Source organism: Polyodon spathula, chromosome 16, assembly GCF_017654505.1.
Source record: "Polyodon spathula isolate WHYD16114869_AA chromosome 16, ASM1765450v1, whole genome shotgun sequence".
In the NCBI taxonomy this organism is placed as follows: Eukaryota; Metazoa; Chordata; class Actinopteri; order Acipenseriformes; family Polyodontidae; genus Polyodon; species Polyodon spathula.
The window spans coordinates 13,698,840-13,718,553 of record NC_054549.1 but is presented as its reverse complement, the minus strand read 5'-3'; the positions used below and the strand labels follow the sequence as shown (position 1 = coordinate 13,718,553).

Genomic DNA, 19,714 nt, shown 5'->3' with positions numbered 1-19,714 from the left:
GTCTGGCCACCACGAGGTGGAATGTAATCTCTGAAGCCTCTCCGTTCATCTTTGTCTTAAATGTAGGAATGATGATAAAGAGCTGCAGAAAGATATCTCCTTTTCAGATGCCCTTGAAAGCAACAGAAAAGCACTGACCCAACAGCCACAGTCCCTCTATGTGTTATTCCTTATGAATTATTAGCTTGTCACCACTTGAAAGATTAAAAAATGGAACATAAATTCAAAATAATAAATATAATTTTAAAAATAGTGGGGGGATAAAATAATAATGTAAATATATATGTTGAATATATATTTTTGTATGACCATGCTATATACCGCTACCACCGAAGACTTCAGCCAGCACTCCAGTCTATTTCAGTGTTTGTATAGTCTACCTGGGGGTTCTGTGGGTCACCAGCAAATCCTGAGTCACAAATGTTTTTTTTTTTCTTTTTAAAGCTGTACCACACAGCGATGTGTAAAGTTCATGGAAACAGCAGTGTTGCTGTGTGAATGTGAACATAACATGACCCTGTTTTCTAATCCAACATTTCACCCTCCAATTTGGCCGTGACATAAAAGTCTAAAAAGTTAAACTATTTGTTTTAATCTCAAGCATCCATTAACAGAGGTTACATTCCAATTGTAAAATATAAATTAAACAAAAAAACACAAACAAAAATACACACTAATACAACAATATGAAACCAACATTAAATAATTTCAAAAGGTGCCACCTTAACACTATTTAAAAAAATAAAATAAATATAAACAATGTATTTCCTGTTTTGCTGTTATTTTAGGAATAAGATGTAAAATCCAGCATTTTAAAGGGGATTCAATTAGCATCTCCAGTACTCTACCATCTGAATGCTAATTAAAGAGCTTGGCAGCGTGCAGCCACAACATCCCAGCGCAATAAGCCATACTGCACAGCAGTGAACTTTGCCTTCAGCTAGCATGCATAAACAAACAGAATTAATAACTATCAGAGTGCGGACAGGTGACTTAATCTGTTTCCATTAACTGCAGCTTTGCCTGGGGCCTCCACTTTATTTAAATGTGCCCATCATATTTAATTAAAAAACCAATAAAGTCATTATTATTACTATTATTATTCTGGTTGCTCTGCAAGAAGAGGGCTAACTGCAGTTATTAAATAGCCCATATGTCAAATATATGCAACCTAATCAAATAATAAAAAAAGATAAACTCTGCTGGTTAAATTTTTAAGAGTTAACGGTTTTGCAACTTCATCAAAAAGTTTGCAGTGAAAATGTAGGTAGTTCACAGGCCGCAGTTTCTAATCCTTTAAAGAGTGCAATTATTCCTATAGTCTAGTACAGTACAATTTTCTTTAGTCAATGTGGGTTCGGGCTTCGTAAATTTTAGTAACCAATTTGGCAAAGTTATTATTCGGAAACTTAAGGTTTTGGCTAGTTTGCAGATGAGACTAATAAAAAGATACAGTGCTCTAACAATCATCTTAGATTTACACCAACATATTACTGAGTCTTAACTATATTCTTCCATTGATTAGCCTTCTGTGCAGGATCCTTTTTAAAAACCTTTTTGACAGTTCTGTCTGTTTACATTGCCCAATCGTGGTTTTAGTTCTAGGTAAGCAAGACTCCTCCCCATTGAAATATGCTTGAATGTTTTGTTTTTGTTTTTTTAAATGAGAAAAATAGACATGCTACTTACCATTAACTTTCTGATTTTTTATTATATTTTTTAAACTGAAACTGGCACAAATAAATCACCACCAGCAATCTTCTCTGCCAGTGAAGATTTATTGTACCAGGTGTGGCTCAAGCATGTAAACAGGAAGCAGCTGCCTTGAACTTAAAAGTAGCTGCAATTTGATAAGATGAATCACTTACTGGACTGGTTTTAGAGGTTATTAAAATAAGAAACCACCACTTACCACTTCTTCTTCAGTCCAGCACTTTTCAATAAGCTTGGGCACAGGTTTTTTAACCAGTCGCTGTAGAGCCTTTCCTGCATCATACTTACTCTCGTGTAGCTAAAAACAAAACAAAAAAAAAAGGGGATCTTAAATCATCACATTAAAAATAAAGTTGAATAAATCCATATCCACTGTCACACGTTTCAGTGAATAAACGCTGCCCAACAAGTCTTATGTTTAGAAAGAAAAAAAAAACCACATGAAAACATCTGAACGGGTATATGAATTTTACAAAATGTAAGTGTGGTTGTTATTTCATCTGTTGTAACTTCAGAAGATCTCTGTTTTGTATTGAGATATGAAACATTTATTTGTTCAGAAAGTGTTTTTAACAACATGTTTTGACCACATCAATGTAAAAAAACAAAACAAAAAAAAACACAGTAAATAAATAGATGCATGTGCAATTTGAACAAATATAATTTTATTTTTCAATGTATTTACTGAATCCCCCAAAACCATTATTATGATGCAGCCAGCAGTCTGTATCCATTGGAATGCCTGATTAGCATATCCACACAATTCTCCTGCAAGGTTTCTCATTCCTACTGGAGTCATTTTCTGTCAGTGCAATGCTGCAAATAAATTTTCCTTTTGGTATGGCTCAGCTGTCAGCCACCTCTGCAGTATAATGAACCTATGAATTACATCTTGCCTTTCTGACATCTCCCATCTCGCACATCAAAATATTGTTCTTCAACTGTAATTTATAACTTCATTTAAATGCCCCTCTCTCGCTGTGACCTTCCCTGACTCAAGTGCCCCTCCATTTCAGCCACCAGAGCTAAGCCACAGAGGCATCATGAGAAAGCAATTACAATTACACCACTAGCTGAACACATCTTCCATTTCATTTTAACACTATCAGAATAAATGACTGGTAATGCTGTACTGTGCTGTGCAATTTATCATTAAGCATAAATTACAAAGAAACAACTTTGGCATATTAGATCAATCTTACAAAAATACTTTGCAGTTGAAGTGACTGTTATTGCTCAAAAAGAAACCTAATGTGAAGGAATGCAGTAGTGAAGTAAATCACAGATTGTATGATATATGATGCACTTAGATCTCTTTCAGGTCTGCAGCAGTAAACCTTATTCTAAGTAACATATCCACAAGCAATTTTGTTCACTATAAACACTGTGTTCTGCTGAAGTAATTTCTGTGTAATTCCCAGAATATCAATTACAAGAAGAATGACTATTTATGGCACTTATGGAATGATTAACTGCAAAACCACAAGTTTACTGAAGTCTTACCTGTGACTTACAAACTCAGTGCTAACAGTTATTTGCAGGTTTTAACATAACTCTTCAGAGTCTACAAGTATGTATTATTTTTTGGTTTATGAAGACACAGAAGCAAAACACAGAAGTAACTTGTCTGACCGATTCATGTAAACGTATGCCTCTAGATTAATTATCTAAGTTCACTGCTACAAAACACAGACGACTGCAGTGCAGATTATAAGTGGTTCCCTTTAAAAGCTGATACAAAACAGAAATTATTGAGGAATGGCCTGACTAAATACACTGAATTATTAATTAAGAGTTAATATCACCGAGTACACTGTTTAAAGTGTATCAGAAACAAAGCTTACTTACTGTTTGCACAGAATTCAAAACGACAGGCAAAAGCTAAAAGCGTGTACCAATTTGTTCGCATGACAACTCACAATTTAAAATGTTCCTAGCCCTCTATTACAGATGCATATTTGTCAGTTTCAGTGGCAGTTTTAACATATAATAAATTCATAAATGCTAAGAATTCCTGTTAAAAGGACACAATTAAATTTTATAACAGAACTGCCTTTCAATTCCATTACAGGAGGCTTGGAATTAGCCTACTCTCTTTTCTTTTCACTTTCCTGATGTCATATCATATCTCATGTTTCCTTTGGAGGTGAATGCAAGAGTCAGATATTTGAGACGTTCAGAATACTGCCCAGTGTTTATACAGCTCAGGTTCACATGTCTGGAAACCATTAAAAAAAGTTACAGTTGCCTAGAACAAATATTTGAACCATCTCTGCGTGTCATTATATTAAACCAAATACTTTATAATCCAAATCTTTGTGAAACTCTTCTCCACCCTGCAAGCCTGTCTATTAGCAAATCACTAAAAAGTTACTCTACGTTAGTTTAAATCAAAATCTATTTTTCACTCAATGTCCCCTATAAGTACTGTACAAAACATCCAATTGTAAACAAAATGTGAAAGAAACTTTAGTCCAGAAGAGATGTTTTGAAACTGTATAGGAGATTATATATATATTTGAAGTCTAAATGCAATTTAGTCTAAATTAATTTATTAAAAGTAATGTTTTAATTTTGTATTAAAAAATAAAGGAAGCACATTTGATGTGACAATTTCTGTGTATTATTCAAATCCCAAATTAACTCCCATATTTTTCACAGACAAGGAATCATTCAAAATAAATTACATTTACAAGCCATAATAGCTAATCTAACACGGGACACCAGATTCAATTTATGAATGTTATTAAGCAGACACTCATTTGTATGTGCTTGTTATTGTACACGAGAAACCATCGCAGACATCTCATTTTTCATCCTTCAAAGTCATCTAGTACAATTAACAGTAAATCATTCTGCAGGCTGCAGTAAGGTATTAGTGCATAAATAAAACATTGTTTGAGATGCCTGTCTCTTTTGATTTATAGAAGCCTTGTGCTGCTACTGATAAGTTTTTACTGGATTTCTGTATCAAGAAAACTAACAGCGTTTCAACCTTTCTACCGGTCCTTCCTGGTGTGTAAATCATTAACTTCAGAGAAGCAGAGAAATACATTTTTCAATGAGTCGTTAATGAAACGAGAGAAAAGCAGGGTCTTAAATACATAATAGAGACATCAGACAAATGAATATGATTTCTGCCTTACACAATGTAGGACATGCATCCATTTAATTTGTAACACAAAAAAACAGGCACATTGTTCAGCGTTAAGTATTGTATTTTTCATCATTTGGAAAAAATGGATCCGTACAGACTGTTTAAAAGCATGCTAAATTTGACTTACAGTGTTTAGTGCATTAAGTGTAGTGTCATCACGAGAGGCAGCCAGGCATCCATCTTCTGTAGACCCACCATCACACATCCCTGCAAAGGCTGCCATGCTCCTAAACAGGGTTTATGAAAATAAAAACACAGCTTCAACACAGCTATTGCTGCAGATACACACAGGTGTTACTATTTGCATATCAAATGCAGCTTTGACATTTAAATATACACACGTGTATGTTTCAGAGTAGCAGAAGATAAAGGAAAACCTTTTTTTTTTTCTAGTTTTCATTTTGGTTAACAACTATCAATCAGCAATCAATCAATCTTTGGCAAGTACAACAAACTAAGTCATCTTTCCCCTTACATGGAAAATGTTAAATCTTTAATAAAAGATGCCATACATGTCGGGAGAGTTGCAAAAAAGCAGTTTAAAATTGGAAGCACTGCAAGGTAAGGCAGGGTAACTAGGAGGCACGCTATTGTTTCTGCCTTACCTGGCTGCCCTAAGGTACATGAGCAGGTCACAGTCATTCACCCCAGGCGTCCACACCAGCTCTTCATTTTCTGTCACTGCCTGGCCATCAGGGGAGGGAAAGGGCAGCAATTCTGGAAGTTTGGCCTTTGTCAAAGGAGAGAAAACAACTGAGTCCACACACACAAAAATCAATATACAAATCAGAGATAAGAAGTTGCCAATAATGTGCTCAACAAGCTGCAGAGAACGGTGTCTGCCATTTACCTTTTTACTAGATACCAGCTAGGATGAATTTGTAATTAAAATGTAGAACACAGAAAATGATCAGTTGCAGAGTTGAAAATAGTCAGCATTAAACACACTAAACAAACAGGATTTCATATGCATACCAATTAAGCACTAATGTATTCATCTGCTTTTTCAAAAACAGTAACAGTATGTTAAAAGAAACTACAAACCTTTTGGCCGTTTTGAAAATCTTAAAGCTGGTTTTTAAGAGCTGACAACTTGAGCAAATGGAACACCAGAAGATTAACTTTGTCATTAAAATGGATACTGTTAAGTACCCAGAGACCTAATTAACAGGTTCAGTTAACTTTGTGATATCTGAAAGTATTTTGGGCAATAGGCTTCAAGCCTTATAATAATTTCACATGGTTGCATTTTAACCCTTTGCAGTCCATTTATTCAGCACTTGTCAGGCACGTCAGGTCCAATTTATTTTCACATGCGCTGTTTAATTTATTTATTTTTCAGAGTAAAACAGGTTTAACAGTACTGTATCTACAGCCAAGACCCCCCCCCCCCCCCCCCCCATTCGCTGTATTTTTCACAAACCTCTTTATAGACTTGCATACTGATAAATCCTCTCCTGATCACTCATTTTAAACACTTCACTAATGCGATCCAAATCATCATTTTATTACTACAACATCTCAAAAAGCTCTGCAAATGTCCACAATATTCTTCGAGCACTGAATGCAGAAGCAGCTACCTCTTTTTGTTATGTCCATGTTATCTCTGTAGTGGATGGGGCTATGAGATACGTCCTTTTTTTTGGTTTCATTCGGCTCCTATCATTCTCATTGAAAGGTTTTCTCAGCTTCTTTCCGGAGAAAGAAAGACTAGAGACCTGTGCTTTATGTTTTTTTGATGATGTCGGACAGGGTCTGACATCGGACTGGAAAGGGAAAATCATAATGTCGGACCTGGTGCGACATAGGATCGCAAAGGGTTAAAATATGTTTGATAGAAATATATTTTAATACAACTTTTAATTTTAAGTGTCTTTCATTAACACCCCAGATACCCATGTACCATGCCTTTACTACATGAGGCAAGCTATCCTCCAATCAAAGAGCTTTTGTTATTAATGGGATCAATGCATCTTGAAACCACTTGTCTCCTCCAGAAAAACACCAGCTACACCCTGTGACCTTTTCTGCTTATTCTTCTGTAGTCCTAGCAGTTGGGAAAATATTTTGTAAAAGTTTTCTTTATCTATACTGAGAATCAAAAGAAAAACTTATCACTTATATTTGGATAAAATTCACTGCTGATTAACAACAGACATCAAGATGCTGCTGCAAAATAATCTGTCGATCTTGGGCAGATGTTGTGACTCTTGGTCTCCCAGTTCGTGGCTTGTCATTGACAGAGGGTGTCTGGTTATACCATCTTGCCAGATTTGAAATTGCTGGCTGTGAGCACCCCAGACAGCACGCCACAGTCGCTGCCCTAGTCCAGCTCCAACATGCTGATTGCACGAAGGCGCTGCTCTCTTGACAGACGTGGCATATTGTTTTCTGTGATTTTTTTTTTTTTTTTCTGAAATGCAAAAGCTGAAATCATATCCAGTGACCAATCAACTGTCTCACAAATAAGGTGATTAAGTGCATATGCTTCAGTCACAGTCACTCGAGCGTGTCATGGCCAAGGATGAATGATCAAGTGATTAAAAAGAAACAATGTCAATGTCCATCATTTATATGCTCCCTTTTATCTGGAAATTATCAAAGCTACTTGACCAAGTTTGAGATGATTTGATGCCAAGCTGAAACCTAGGACCGCTAGGACTGCTTTACAGATCATACAGCTCACCTGATGGCTGGGCCCCACTCGGATCTCTCCCTGCGTACTGTTTAGCCGCCTGAAAAGCAAAAAATTAAATCAGTATGAAAATAAGATAGGGGATTGATATCCAACACAAAAACATGTGTTAAAAAAAAGTGCATTGAACATGCTACTCAGTTTTGCACCTCATGTAATGGCAGACAAGGGTGACATCTGGAAGACAAGAGAATGTCAACTTAATGACGTTTTTCTGTGACTCATAACTCAAACACATAACTTAACAAAAACATTCCACGGCCATTTTTTTTTTATATACTCCAGCATGAAAGGTTTTCTTTTTATTCCTCTCAAGAAGGATTTTGTACTCTTAAGAGGTCTCAACACTTCACATTCATTTCTGAATAATATCTTCTTCTATACAGAAGGGAATTTAGACATAGCCATGTATAATGTTACCCACAATTCATTGTAATAATTTCCTACATGAAATTCTATATGGGAATTTCTAGCAGGAGAGGTTTGTATCTGCTGAAACAATCAATCATTAGCAAATGTGTTACGCAGTTTAGGCAGCCGGTATCAATACAATCTACTATTAACAAACTAAACACACGAGACAATGCTGCATGTTCACATTTTATGCATCCTAGGCAAGGTACAGGAAAGCTAATTTGGAGTAACATTATTATTGGAAAATAAAATGCCAGATTCCAGAAACAATGAATAAAAAAAAATTAAAAAAAAAAAACTGCAATAATTTTCTATATTATGAAAACCCTATACAAGAAATACTATATGAACACAGACAGGGTAACACATGGTCTATTTAGCTTGGATGCTAGTCTGTTGGGTTCAAATTCACTTGTTTCCAAAGCAGAAGTGACCTCATTAGAAGATTTTGCCACTGATCCCTTACAGTACATTCAATGACAATACACCACAGACGAGCAAAGATGCAAACTACAGCCTAGACACACGAAAGGATGAAAGCAAGGTCAGCTAGGCTGTTTCTGCAAGAACATTGCTGCTTCTATGCACACTTCAATTTTCAGAACACTCACAATATTAAACTAGAATGGGTTACTAGTGGTGTGGCTAGTACCTTTGTTCTGGGAGCCTGAATTAACTTGACCTACACCAAAAATAAATAAACTGCTTTTTACTGTGCAAGTGCCAATAGATGCTGTATTCCCCTCTAAATGTTTCATTCTACACAGAGTGGACTATAGTGTCAAATACACATTAGAATTGTAATACAGTAATTTAAGTGACAGCTGATTTGTATAAAAACTAATACATGGGTAATTCTGCAGGCATGATCAGGAACAAATGCAGATTAAATTCTCAGCACTCTTGCTTTATCTTTCATTCTAGCTAATGCTGCACTCAAAAGTCAACAGCCACAACAGAAAACAGGCTCTAAAGTGGTTGCTGTAACAAATTCAAGTCCCCATGGCAACAACAATTTAATAATATGTTCAGATGTGCAGCTGCACTGGATTAAAGAAAATGACAAGATGTTCCTTTAGAAAAGTACTCCGTTGCCATGGGTACAGTGTAGGTTTCATACTGAAAGCAGGAAGCTGCCCAGAAACTGTCACAATGATTTGCATTCAAATCTCTCTCCATCATGGCTGTCTTTCGAAACTCTGAGAGAAGAAATCGGAGAGACAATGTCCTCCCTTTACAATCTTCCAATCTGTGCTGTCCTGATGGTTAGACTTTACATTATCATATACAGTAAACAAAGCTGAGGTCAGAGGTGTGTGCTTTTAAATTAATAAAACAATAGATAGCTTTAACCAACAACATTTTGTTATGTAACTTTTTACCTGACAATGGTCTATGCTGCAGCTGAAGAAAATCTGACACAAATAAAGACTTTAGACTTCCTATTTGAACATTGCTTTCTTGACCTGGTTTCTTAAATATCTGAACCTTTACACAATTTTATGTATATATATATATATATATATATATATATATATATATATATATATATATATATATATATATATATATATATATATAAAAAAACTAAAACAATTGTATTTCATAAATAAAAGCTTTGGTCTCAGATTAGATAATTAGTTTTTCCTTCAGGTTGCTGAGGAGTTGGGTTGTGTCTAGGCTAGTAAGCTTGTCCCTGGAAGTAAAGCGGTTTGATTGTTTCACAGTTGCTATGATTCAGTGCACAAACTAAGAATAAGGCAGAGGGGTCAGTGTGTGTCTGAATGGATGCTTCTGAATAACCAACATGCATTTTGGGGGAACCTACTTGCACAGCTACCAAACCCTGTGTTTCCAGGTGTTTGTTCACTTTTGGTTTAAAGGGACAACTGTATCATGCAGTTATTATGTCTCACCATCAGGAGACAGCCAAGCTAGCTTCTGGCATTGAACTGTAGGGAGAACCTAGGAGCACAGGCTGAGGGTTTGATTATTAGAAATATAGGAAAAAAAAAAAAAAATATATATATATATATATATATATATATATATATATATATATATATAAATATGAAAATAATGACCTAACCTGAAGCACCGAGTAAGTGCTACTCTACAGCTCCCTATGAGATTAATCAAGGGAGCATAGCTGTAGTCTTGGTTTATGACCAAGTTCTTGTTCCAAATCATACATTACTATAAAGGGAAAGTGGTTTTTGCAGTTAAAGTAACACACAATTTGGTCAGAAAATGTATGGAAAGTTGTGATGTGCAGTATCTAGGTCAATAACCAACTGTGTGCTTACTTGCTGCTATATTCTATATATACTCTGCGGTTGACTTTAGTAATGAACCACAGCATTCAGTTAAGAAAATACTTTACTTATCCAAACCACACAATATGGCCATCCAACCTAAAGTACTTAATGAAAAAGAAGAAAAAAAAAAAATTGCCCGATTCAAATGTTGCTTTTCTTACCAAATCTGTTGTGTCTGTTGAGTAGTGTTCCGTGGTATATCGATACCTGCGGTATTTCATGATACCAAAATCCTATGATACCTAATATGGGGGTAAAAATATCAAAGTATCATGATTTTTCGATACCGCGATTATTTTTTAGCTTTTAAAACACAACTCTGTAATTGTGTGCTTCAAAAGCAATATGAACTCAGCTTACTCATTTCCGCTTAGTGGAAGCTACCAACTACCCTGCGCGTTCTGGGAAAATTAAAATTACTGCAGCCGTAGTAATTTTAGTGGAACTATTTTGGATTTTATCCAGATGACAACGGCAAAATGTCTAAAATGTTTAAAAAAACTTAAAGCAAAGGAGGAAAAACACCACCAATTTACTGAAACATCTTCCAGGTCACCATCCCAATCTCTTTGCCAAAGTTTACTTTTTTATTTTACTGTAGTTTCTTCTGTTCTTTTAGTTTAAGCGAATCCCCAGTGCACATTACATATAAAAAAAGGCACAGCAAAGACGCTAAAAGCTGATCAAAAGGGACTTCATTGATGCTTGTTTATTTCGTCATTACAGTGCAAAAAACATACTTTGCAGACATGTGTCTTTACAACTACCACGTGTCAAAAATGTTAGCGATGCTTTTTTAGTCTTCTGATTTTGTCGTAATCAGTATTTTATGTGTATGTAATAGCTGTGAAACTCCTGTGTTTTGAATTGTACGCATTAGCAGCGGAAAGACCAGGATGAATACAGACTTCATTGCTAGCATATCAGTTTCCCTACAGCTAACAGGATCGACGTGACACATCACCTGCAGTGGAAACCATAAGACCTAGAAGCTTCTGAGGTCACGCTGCAAAAGTCTGCCAATGCTGACTGCTGCAGGTTCAGCATGAAAGCAATACAAACCACTTATAGTTTACTACAGTAGCCAGAGTGGTTGTCTTTTGTCTAATTTACTTTCTTTGCAAGATTTTTAACAACCAAAACGAGCATGATGGGCCGAATGGCTTCCTCTCGCTAGTAAAATGTCTTCTGTTCTTATTTAAGGTCCACTGGGGCGCTGTTTTGACAGACATTTGGCTTGAATACTCTTAACAGAATTGCGTTCTAATAGCATGTAAGAGGAAGGCATCTACATTAGTAGCCTGTTTGTTTTAGAAATGTAGCATTAAATATAATGCTTAATTTTGATTTTTTCAATAGTGAATTGCGTGTTAGCAGCATTTTATTACTATCAGAATCAGTTATTTGCCCGAAATGTTTTTTTAAAATCTGCTGAAAAGCACCCCAGCTCCACTTCGCCCATATTGCTCCTTTGGTTGTTTTATTGATCCAAGCAAGAACCTCATCAAGCCATTTCTTGCAGTAGTACCCATGTGAATCAGCTTCCACAACAGTGCTTCATTTTTTCATTCCTTGCTCACATTTTTAGAGCACTTCTAAGATACCCCTGTATGTAAAACATCTGGCCTACTTATAAAGTCTTATATCCTTAATTCTCTGTGTTGAACATTAACCTCATAGGAATTTCCACAGGGAGTTGCGGTTTTTCTTTTGTCTTAAAAATGTAATTCAAAAAGAAAATGGTCAAAATAGACTTAACATATGACACCGTTACTTACCAGTTTATGTCTTTGACTTGTATAAATTTGTGGCGAATGGTGATACGACACTCGAAAATAATTAAACACATAATTGGAGATAACCGTCGGTAAATTGTACATTACCCGTATATGGCGCCATTTTAACATGTAATGGGCATAATCGCGAAAGTATTGAATACATTTTATTTTTTTTGTTGTTATTTTGTGTGTGTGTATGTGGGGGGGGGGGGGGGGGGATTTTAAAGGTGCCATAGTACATCCTAATACTGTGTCTCTAACTGTGTCAGGACTAGTTGGTAAAATTCAGCTTTCAATGTAATAAAATTCAGAAAGTATGACAGTGTGTTTGAGAAAAGTGCATAAAGAAACGTGTTTGTATTCGCTAATAAAATGCTATACACCGACACAGAAGGCTTCTTTATAAATAGCTAAAGATGCAGTGCTCGTGTTTTAATAATACATCAACTGTATTTACTTGACATAATTAACAACAAACACATTAACAGCACTAGTTATACAAAATTTATATATGCTAGAATGTGATCATTAAATAGCCAATAATTTGAGAGAAATTAATGAAGAACAGCCATTAAACTTGACCGTGTCCCGTTCTGTACTTGGGCTAACCAAACACCACAAAACACTGAAATACTAGTCGTCAATTGGGCCAGCAATCAAGGCAAGTCCCGCCCACTCCATCAAAATGAACCAATCCCTGCATGTATGTAACACTCTCTGCAAACATTACATAAATACAGCTCCTATAGGCCCCAACATTTATTAGCCACATTGGCACTGCCTTAGATCAACGTGCACAGCTCTGTCATTACTTGTCAACAAGAAATTTCATGCACATTAAACGGTAAATCGCTACATACGCATGCATGTAAAAGTAAACACATCTTAGCATTGCAGGCGCTGCAAAATGGAGTCCTGGCATTTTGCATTTCTGAAAGAAAAAAAATATAAGAAAAACTTGGTAAACAAAACAGTGACAAGTGTTTATATGTCATCACCCGATCGTGACCCGACTGCAAAGAAAAGGCACGGAAGCTTTAAAAACGCCTCGAACAGCTTGCAATAACAACAGACATATGATTTCATAATAAATATTTTATAAAAGATAAACATGTACGTAAACAGCGCGATTTTAAGGTGAGGCCAGATCTTGTTAGCCTACCTGCGCGGACTGAACAGATCGTCCATTTCGGAAACCAAGCTCTTGTCGTTTAATGTTGACAATTCGTATGATCAGAAGGCAAAATAAACTCTTCCCTTTTCTATTCTAAGTACTCAAAATGGTGGCGCACGCAGTCTCCGAGGGAGCACGGAGAGCTTTTCACTGAGCTTGTGCTGTGACCTCAGACTTCACGCAGCGCGTACAGTTCCCTTTCCACAGCCCACACTGAGCATGTGCCGCGACCTTACACACAGACACGCTCAGAGCGCAATCTCTCTCGCTCGACTCTCCTCCTTTCCCAATAAATAAAGCAGGCTGAGACAGCGAGGCTCTGCACAGCATATCAAGCGAGCCAGGAGAGCGGGGGACCTGCTAGACAAGGGGGTTTGCAACAAGCAACGACCAGGCGGCAAAGCTGAAACTGTTCTTTCTTTATGCAGCCTTTCTTCTCCATGAAAAGCACCCCACCGTCTCTGTGATTATTACAGTTCGGTTATGGAACTGCATGTACAAAAATGCATAGCACAAAGACCAAAGCGTGCAGTGATTTCATTTAAGGTTCTCAAGTCACTCAGTACATACTAAACGATGTAAAAATGCAAGACTTTGCAGGCAGTGTTTTTGTCTTGGGTTATATAAACTAACGATTGTTCAATGCTTAAGTCACCTGATTCTTTACACCTAAGAACATATGTAAGGATACATATATTCAGTAACTATCTCAATGTCAACATTGCCCAATAACAAATTATTATCATAATTCATAATCATTTAAAAATAACCTATAGATTACTATTCTTCTTGATTTTATTTAGATTAATAACTATGAATAAATTACAAGGATGGTTTACAATAATTTCAACATGTTTATGCATCATAATAACCATCACTATCACATCCAAATATGTAGCATTATAAACAGAAAAGCAGCATGGTAAAACGAAATTGCTGCATGTTTTCTATAACAAGGCTGCAGGGTGGTGTTGAAAGGGAAGCAGATTGATATTGCTCAGTGGGATTACTGTAGTACATCACGTACCATAAATAATGAACGTGATTCAAACAACCTTTCATTTTTCAGCCTATTTCTTGTTTCACGGTTCAGCTAAATTATATATTGCACATTTACTTGTTTGCTATAAAATTAATAGATTACACTATGTAACACAATTTTTGTTCCTGGGTAGTGAGTGTTATTTCCTAATTGCTTATGCCTCAAAAGTATAGAAAATGGCTATTATTCCCCACAAACTTTGCTTTTGTGACTACGACAGTGATATTTCAAAATATCACTATTTCCAATGGGAAAACGGGCAAATGTGTGTCTTTTCGTTCACATAAAGTCAGAAAAAAACAACATATTAATATACTGTATTTACAGTATAATCATAAATCTCGAAAAACTACTCGCTTCTAAATCTTTTGTAGTTATTTTTGTATTACTTTAGTATAAATACATGTTCATTTGGATTCATATGCAGTTTTTTTCTGACTATGTGAACCCATTTTCTATACTTTTGAGGCATAAGCAATTAGGAAATAACACTTACTACCCAGGAACAAAAAAAAAAAAAAAATGTTACACAGTGTTATCTGCATTCAACGAGGGACATTGAAAAACCTCACATTCTTTACTCTGTACGTAATGTGCGTGTCATACATTTGGCTTTATAATACACATTATAAGCCATCAAGTAAATTCCTGCCAAAGGGAACATTGACTCCAGCCATCAGAAATAGCAATTTCAGCATGAAACAATAGGGTGCTTGTACGTTTAGTGTTGTTATTGCACTGTGATGCCTCCATTTGTTTAGAGTGTGTTCCTGAACAAGCATCCACACCAGGTAGATTAAACTTCAAGAAGTGTTCACTTATTAATTTTAAGTAAACCTACTACATATTCTAGATCAGTAGAACCACCTTGAGGGGATGTTAGTGTGTTGTTTTTGGCATTCTGTTAGTATTAGAATTGCTCTGCTTTTATTTGTCAGGAACAAATCCGAACAAAGCACAGGGTGATGCACTTGACTAAGCATAAAGTCAAAGCATACTTATAATTAAAAAAAGGGTCTGATCAAACAGTTTCAGGTGATCAAATCACTTAAAATATGTTACCCTGAATGGTTATGGAATTCAAGGGTTAGCAGATCAATCACCTCTGCATTTATAAAAAAAAAAAAAAAAAAAAAAAACACACACTCCTTCCTCGCAGAAACATTACACTTGAAACCGTAGCATTTAACCTCAGGTTTGATTTCAAGCCAGGCTAAAAACAAATCATTCTAGGAAATCATTACTTACTGTTAATATCAGCAGATTAATTAATAAAATACAGCAGATTTGGTTTTATCATCTGTTAGGAGGGGAAAGTAGACATTTAGCAAAGCCTGCCCAAATCAATTGAGGTCTAAACTGCTTTAGTTTGAAAGATTTTTCCACAAACCAATATTTTCTTTTTTACTGTTAGCAACAGCCTAAATAAATTAGGTTTTAAGTTATCAAAAGCTTCTTTGTCTAAGAGAGCGCAGTGGTGTTTACTTAGACTACAATCCTGAATACTAACAATGAACAATAACTGCTCGGATTCCATTAGCACCAGAAAAGTTGACTGGCAAACATCTGTAAAAAGTAAAAAGAATATGGAATGTAAAAACAAAACAAAAAAGGTCTTAACTAGGGGTGTGACTATATGTGTATTTTCCAAATAACTACCTTTAATTTGAAGTTGAAGGTAGTAATTAAATGGAATAAAACATGCTAATTACTGAACAAAAAACAGTGAGGTCCCTCGTTTTCCCTTGTTTCCATAATTTTTGAGTTTCAGTCAATAACAATTCAACAGTTATTTAATACAGAACCGGTTGTGTTCAAACTAATTAAAACAAATTTATATTTAATAGATTTAATTGTCTTATCTTTCTTTTATACTTATGATATTAATTTTGTTTCACTTTCCTTAGAAATGCATCATCGCTACAGTGAACTGTGGGATTGTAGTCCTTAAATCGCAGATTAAACTCGACAAAGAAATACATATCCCAGGTTCCACAGCTGTCGCTCTTGAGTTAGGTTTAAGAAATGTTCACATTCCTGTCAGTCAGTTACATTTGCTAGTTTTGCAACATATTTCCATCATCATTACACAGGCTTGGCACCATGAATGGATTTATGCAATACCAGCTGATAAATACTTCTTAAAGGTAAACATTAGGAAAATATGAGAAATCACCCCTCGCACCCCGAGAGCTACCTAAACATTTTATTTTTGTCAGATGAAAAAGACTGACTGTCCTTGGAAGGAATGAGCTGAAAACAATTAATGATATTTCATTTCAATACTCAACCTCGCCCCAGCCCCTGCAGTTAGTCATTCATTTTAAAATAGTGTTACAGATCAATTGTAAATTACAAAACAACTGGATCTTATTTACACAGGCTGAAACGCATTCTTACCTTGTCTCTGGATTGTATCCCAGAATGTAAAAGAACGTGTCCATTCTGGCCTTAAACTCTCTGGCAGCAAATATGTCAGAAAAATGGGCAATATTACATTTCCCTCTGAAAGAGAAAAATGAAGCGACTATTAAAATAGGAAACATGACATAAAAATAAAATCCAGTGATTAAAATAATGGGAGAACATCTCGTATTTCAAACATGTACACCTAGTTGATTATCACATTACAACACAAGCCATAAATTACCATCAATAGGTTTGATTATCATGATGTTATCCATTAACATCACCTACTGCCAAACCTGTCCCTAATTTATGACCGCATATAAAACGTACCCGTTTCCTGCCTTTGATGAATCAATGTTTTTAGACAGTTTAACTTTTGAAGTTAGAAGATCTATGACAGAAAGCATGAAACCTAACATTATAAGTGAATAACGAGGCACGCTGCAAAAACTAAAACCCACATCTTGATTTAATCTAGATCCCAAAAAATTCATTTTTACCATCTATCCCCATCAAAATAAGACAGCCAACACTTGCTTGAAATCCCTTTTAAGCATGCCAGTTCCATATAGAAACTACATTCTGCATAACATGAAAGGCCTTTGGAGTTTGGGGTTTGGGATTACAGCATGCCACTGGAATTTAGTAAGTTTATCTAAAGCTGTGTAAAGTCAAATGTAAGCTTTTCTCTGTAGCAGGTTGCAACTAATTTGCCCTGAAATCCATGGCTTCGAATGTGGCTTTGAACACAGCAATGTCATTTCCAGATGTTTTCAGTTAAAAAAGCATACAAGCAAAATTGTTAAAGAAAGGAACCATCTAGGTTTCAGCCAATAAGATGGGCCAGAAAAAACATGAGCATTTTACTGAAAACAAAGATGTACAGTAACATTCTTTTCCAGTTAACAAGTTTGGACTGCAGTTTATATACAGTCGTTATCTGAAAAAAAAAAATGTATTCCCTTTCTATAAATACTACATTGGAATTTCCTTTCCCCACCCTTTTAGAAAGGAACAGTGTTATCTTTAATTAACCATTAATCATGCTTGCCATTTGTGTAAATTATGCAGCTTTTCAAATTATCCCATCTAAAGTAAATCAAGATAGTTCAGTATGATGGGAATATTGTGTGTTTTGATAAATTTCATTTGGTATTCACTATTGTTTAAAAAAAGCCTGGAACATTGCTATTAAACTTAATTAATCAAAACAGGCTTAGAAAGTATTTAAATAAATTGTTAATAGAGCTCAATATTTCTTGCATTCCGATGCGTTTAGCATTTGTAATTACTATACAACTAGCTTAACACTGATTTGCACAGAAATAGCAAACACAAGCTGCCTCATCATAGTTTGTGTGTTGCAGAACATTACCTCTAAATACACCACACTGAAATTAAAGCAAACTATTTCCATGAGTGGTGTTCAGATGCAATATACTTGCCTAAGTGCAGCAGCATGGTAAGTGTCCACATAATCGGAAATGAAAAGTTCTCTGCTCTTGACAATGGGGTCAGTAATGACAAGCTCACGACCTGAATCTGAAAATACAAAAAGCAATTGGGGGGGGATGGAGGGGTTACAATGTATTAGTCTCTGGATTGGAGGCAAATGTGCACTAGAACAAGTCTGTGAAACAAGTGATACTGACCATGGCCAAACACCGCTGGCTAAAATACCCAGGATTTACTTATATATACATACATACATACACACACATATAGTTATTTATTATAATCTACTAAATACAGTATTAAAAACACAATATGTATATCTAGGCTCATGTATTTATTTCAGTACAATACACTGAAGCTATTTAAATTAGGTATCCTGAAGAATTAGTTCTATTGTAAATAATAATACAAATAAGCAGAGGGGCTCCAAAGGGAGGGGGGGGGGGGGGGGGGAATTGGCAGTGGTGGGCCAGGTTGAAAAACAATAATTGGGCTTCCCAAATTGGGGAGAAAATAAGAAAAAAAAATAAAGCAGCTAAAAGCAGTGGTGCAGACAGCACCTGCATACTACAATTGTGGATTTCATGGTTTCTTAATAAATACATGTACAGACAGTATTACCGTTTTCATTGTTTCGATCCTGGACCAGGTGTTGGTAAACCGAATCTGGTACCTCAGACTGGCGGTAGTACCATTTCACATTCATAAGGAGATGGTCCCGTTTACTCTAATAGCAAAAGAAAAAATAAAAGGTATACAGATTTATTCATTACAAGACTTTTAAAGCATTATAATTTCCTGGGTCACACATTATATGTAATTCCACCCACGTTATATTGTTGTATTAATTTACTCTTCAGTTAATTGAAGATTAAGCTTCCGATTTATTTAACAAAAAAACACATTCCTGTATCATTTAGTTGAAACGGAGAAAATATATTTAACAAATTTCAATGTAAAACAAACCAGACAGATAAGGAGTTTATAACCAAACAGCAAAATGCCAGTTTAAGGAGACGATTGCTCAGTCTGTTTACAGTACTGTTAGCACTGCCACATGCTGTCTCTCTGTGGCACTGCAAGCTGAAAAAACATTTGGAGTTCCTGCAAACAAACAGTGAGTGGCAGCACTGAGTCAAGGATCAGAGTCACTCATAAGAAAACATTTTGTTTTTATATCCATGAAACATCTATTATTCCCTGCACCATGCCAAATAACCATTAAGGCAGTTTAAAGAACATTAAAGAAACCACAGCAGTAACAGGCACCAGAGTTCCAGTAAAAGAACCAAAAAACACAACCTTGTTTCAGGAACAGCTGATTAAGGTGTGCTAAGCTGCTATTAAATTATTTCATTACTATAATGGTTGTACTGTATAAATACCTGAATACTTTGCAGCAGTGGCAGTTACCAGTATTTGCACTTTATTTATTGTTGTAAGAAACAGCAACTGGAGTTCTGAGGGCTATATCTGAGCTTACATTGCTGAAACAAGGAAGATGTTTCAGTTTTATTAAATGCAAGGTTTCAGTATTTAAACCTACAATTTCAGTGCCA

General features: G+C 35.7%; 1 protein-coding gene across 1 annotated transcript in view; it reads right to left on the bottom strand.

Annotated features, from left to right (window-relative positions):
- Nucleotides 1-19,714, bottom strand: part of LOC121328841 (arginine-glutamic acid dipeptide repeats protein-like) — a 104,797-nt gene that overhangs the window by 32,337 nt on the left and 52,746 nt on the right. The window contains exons 4-10 of the mRNA XM_041273937.1: nucleotides 18,777-18,882; nucleotides 18,146-18,242; nucleotides 16,692-16,796; nucleotides 7,557-7,605; nucleotides 5,476-5,600; nucleotides 4,998-5,097; nucleotides 1,913-2,011 (exon numbers count right to left, since the gene is read on the bottom strand). Coding sequence (XP_041129871.1) covers nucleotides 1,913-2,011; nucleotides 4,998-5,097; nucleotides 5,476-5,600; nucleotides 7,557-7,605; nucleotides 16,692-16,796; nucleotides 18,146-18,242; nucleotides 18,777-18,882 — 681 coding nt within the window. The remainder of the gene's footprint in view (nucleotides 1-1,912; nucleotides 2,012-4,997; nucleotides 5,098-5,475; nucleotides 5,601-7,556; nucleotides 7,606-16,691; nucleotides 16,797-18,145; nucleotides 18,243-18,776; nucleotides 18,883-19,714) is intronic.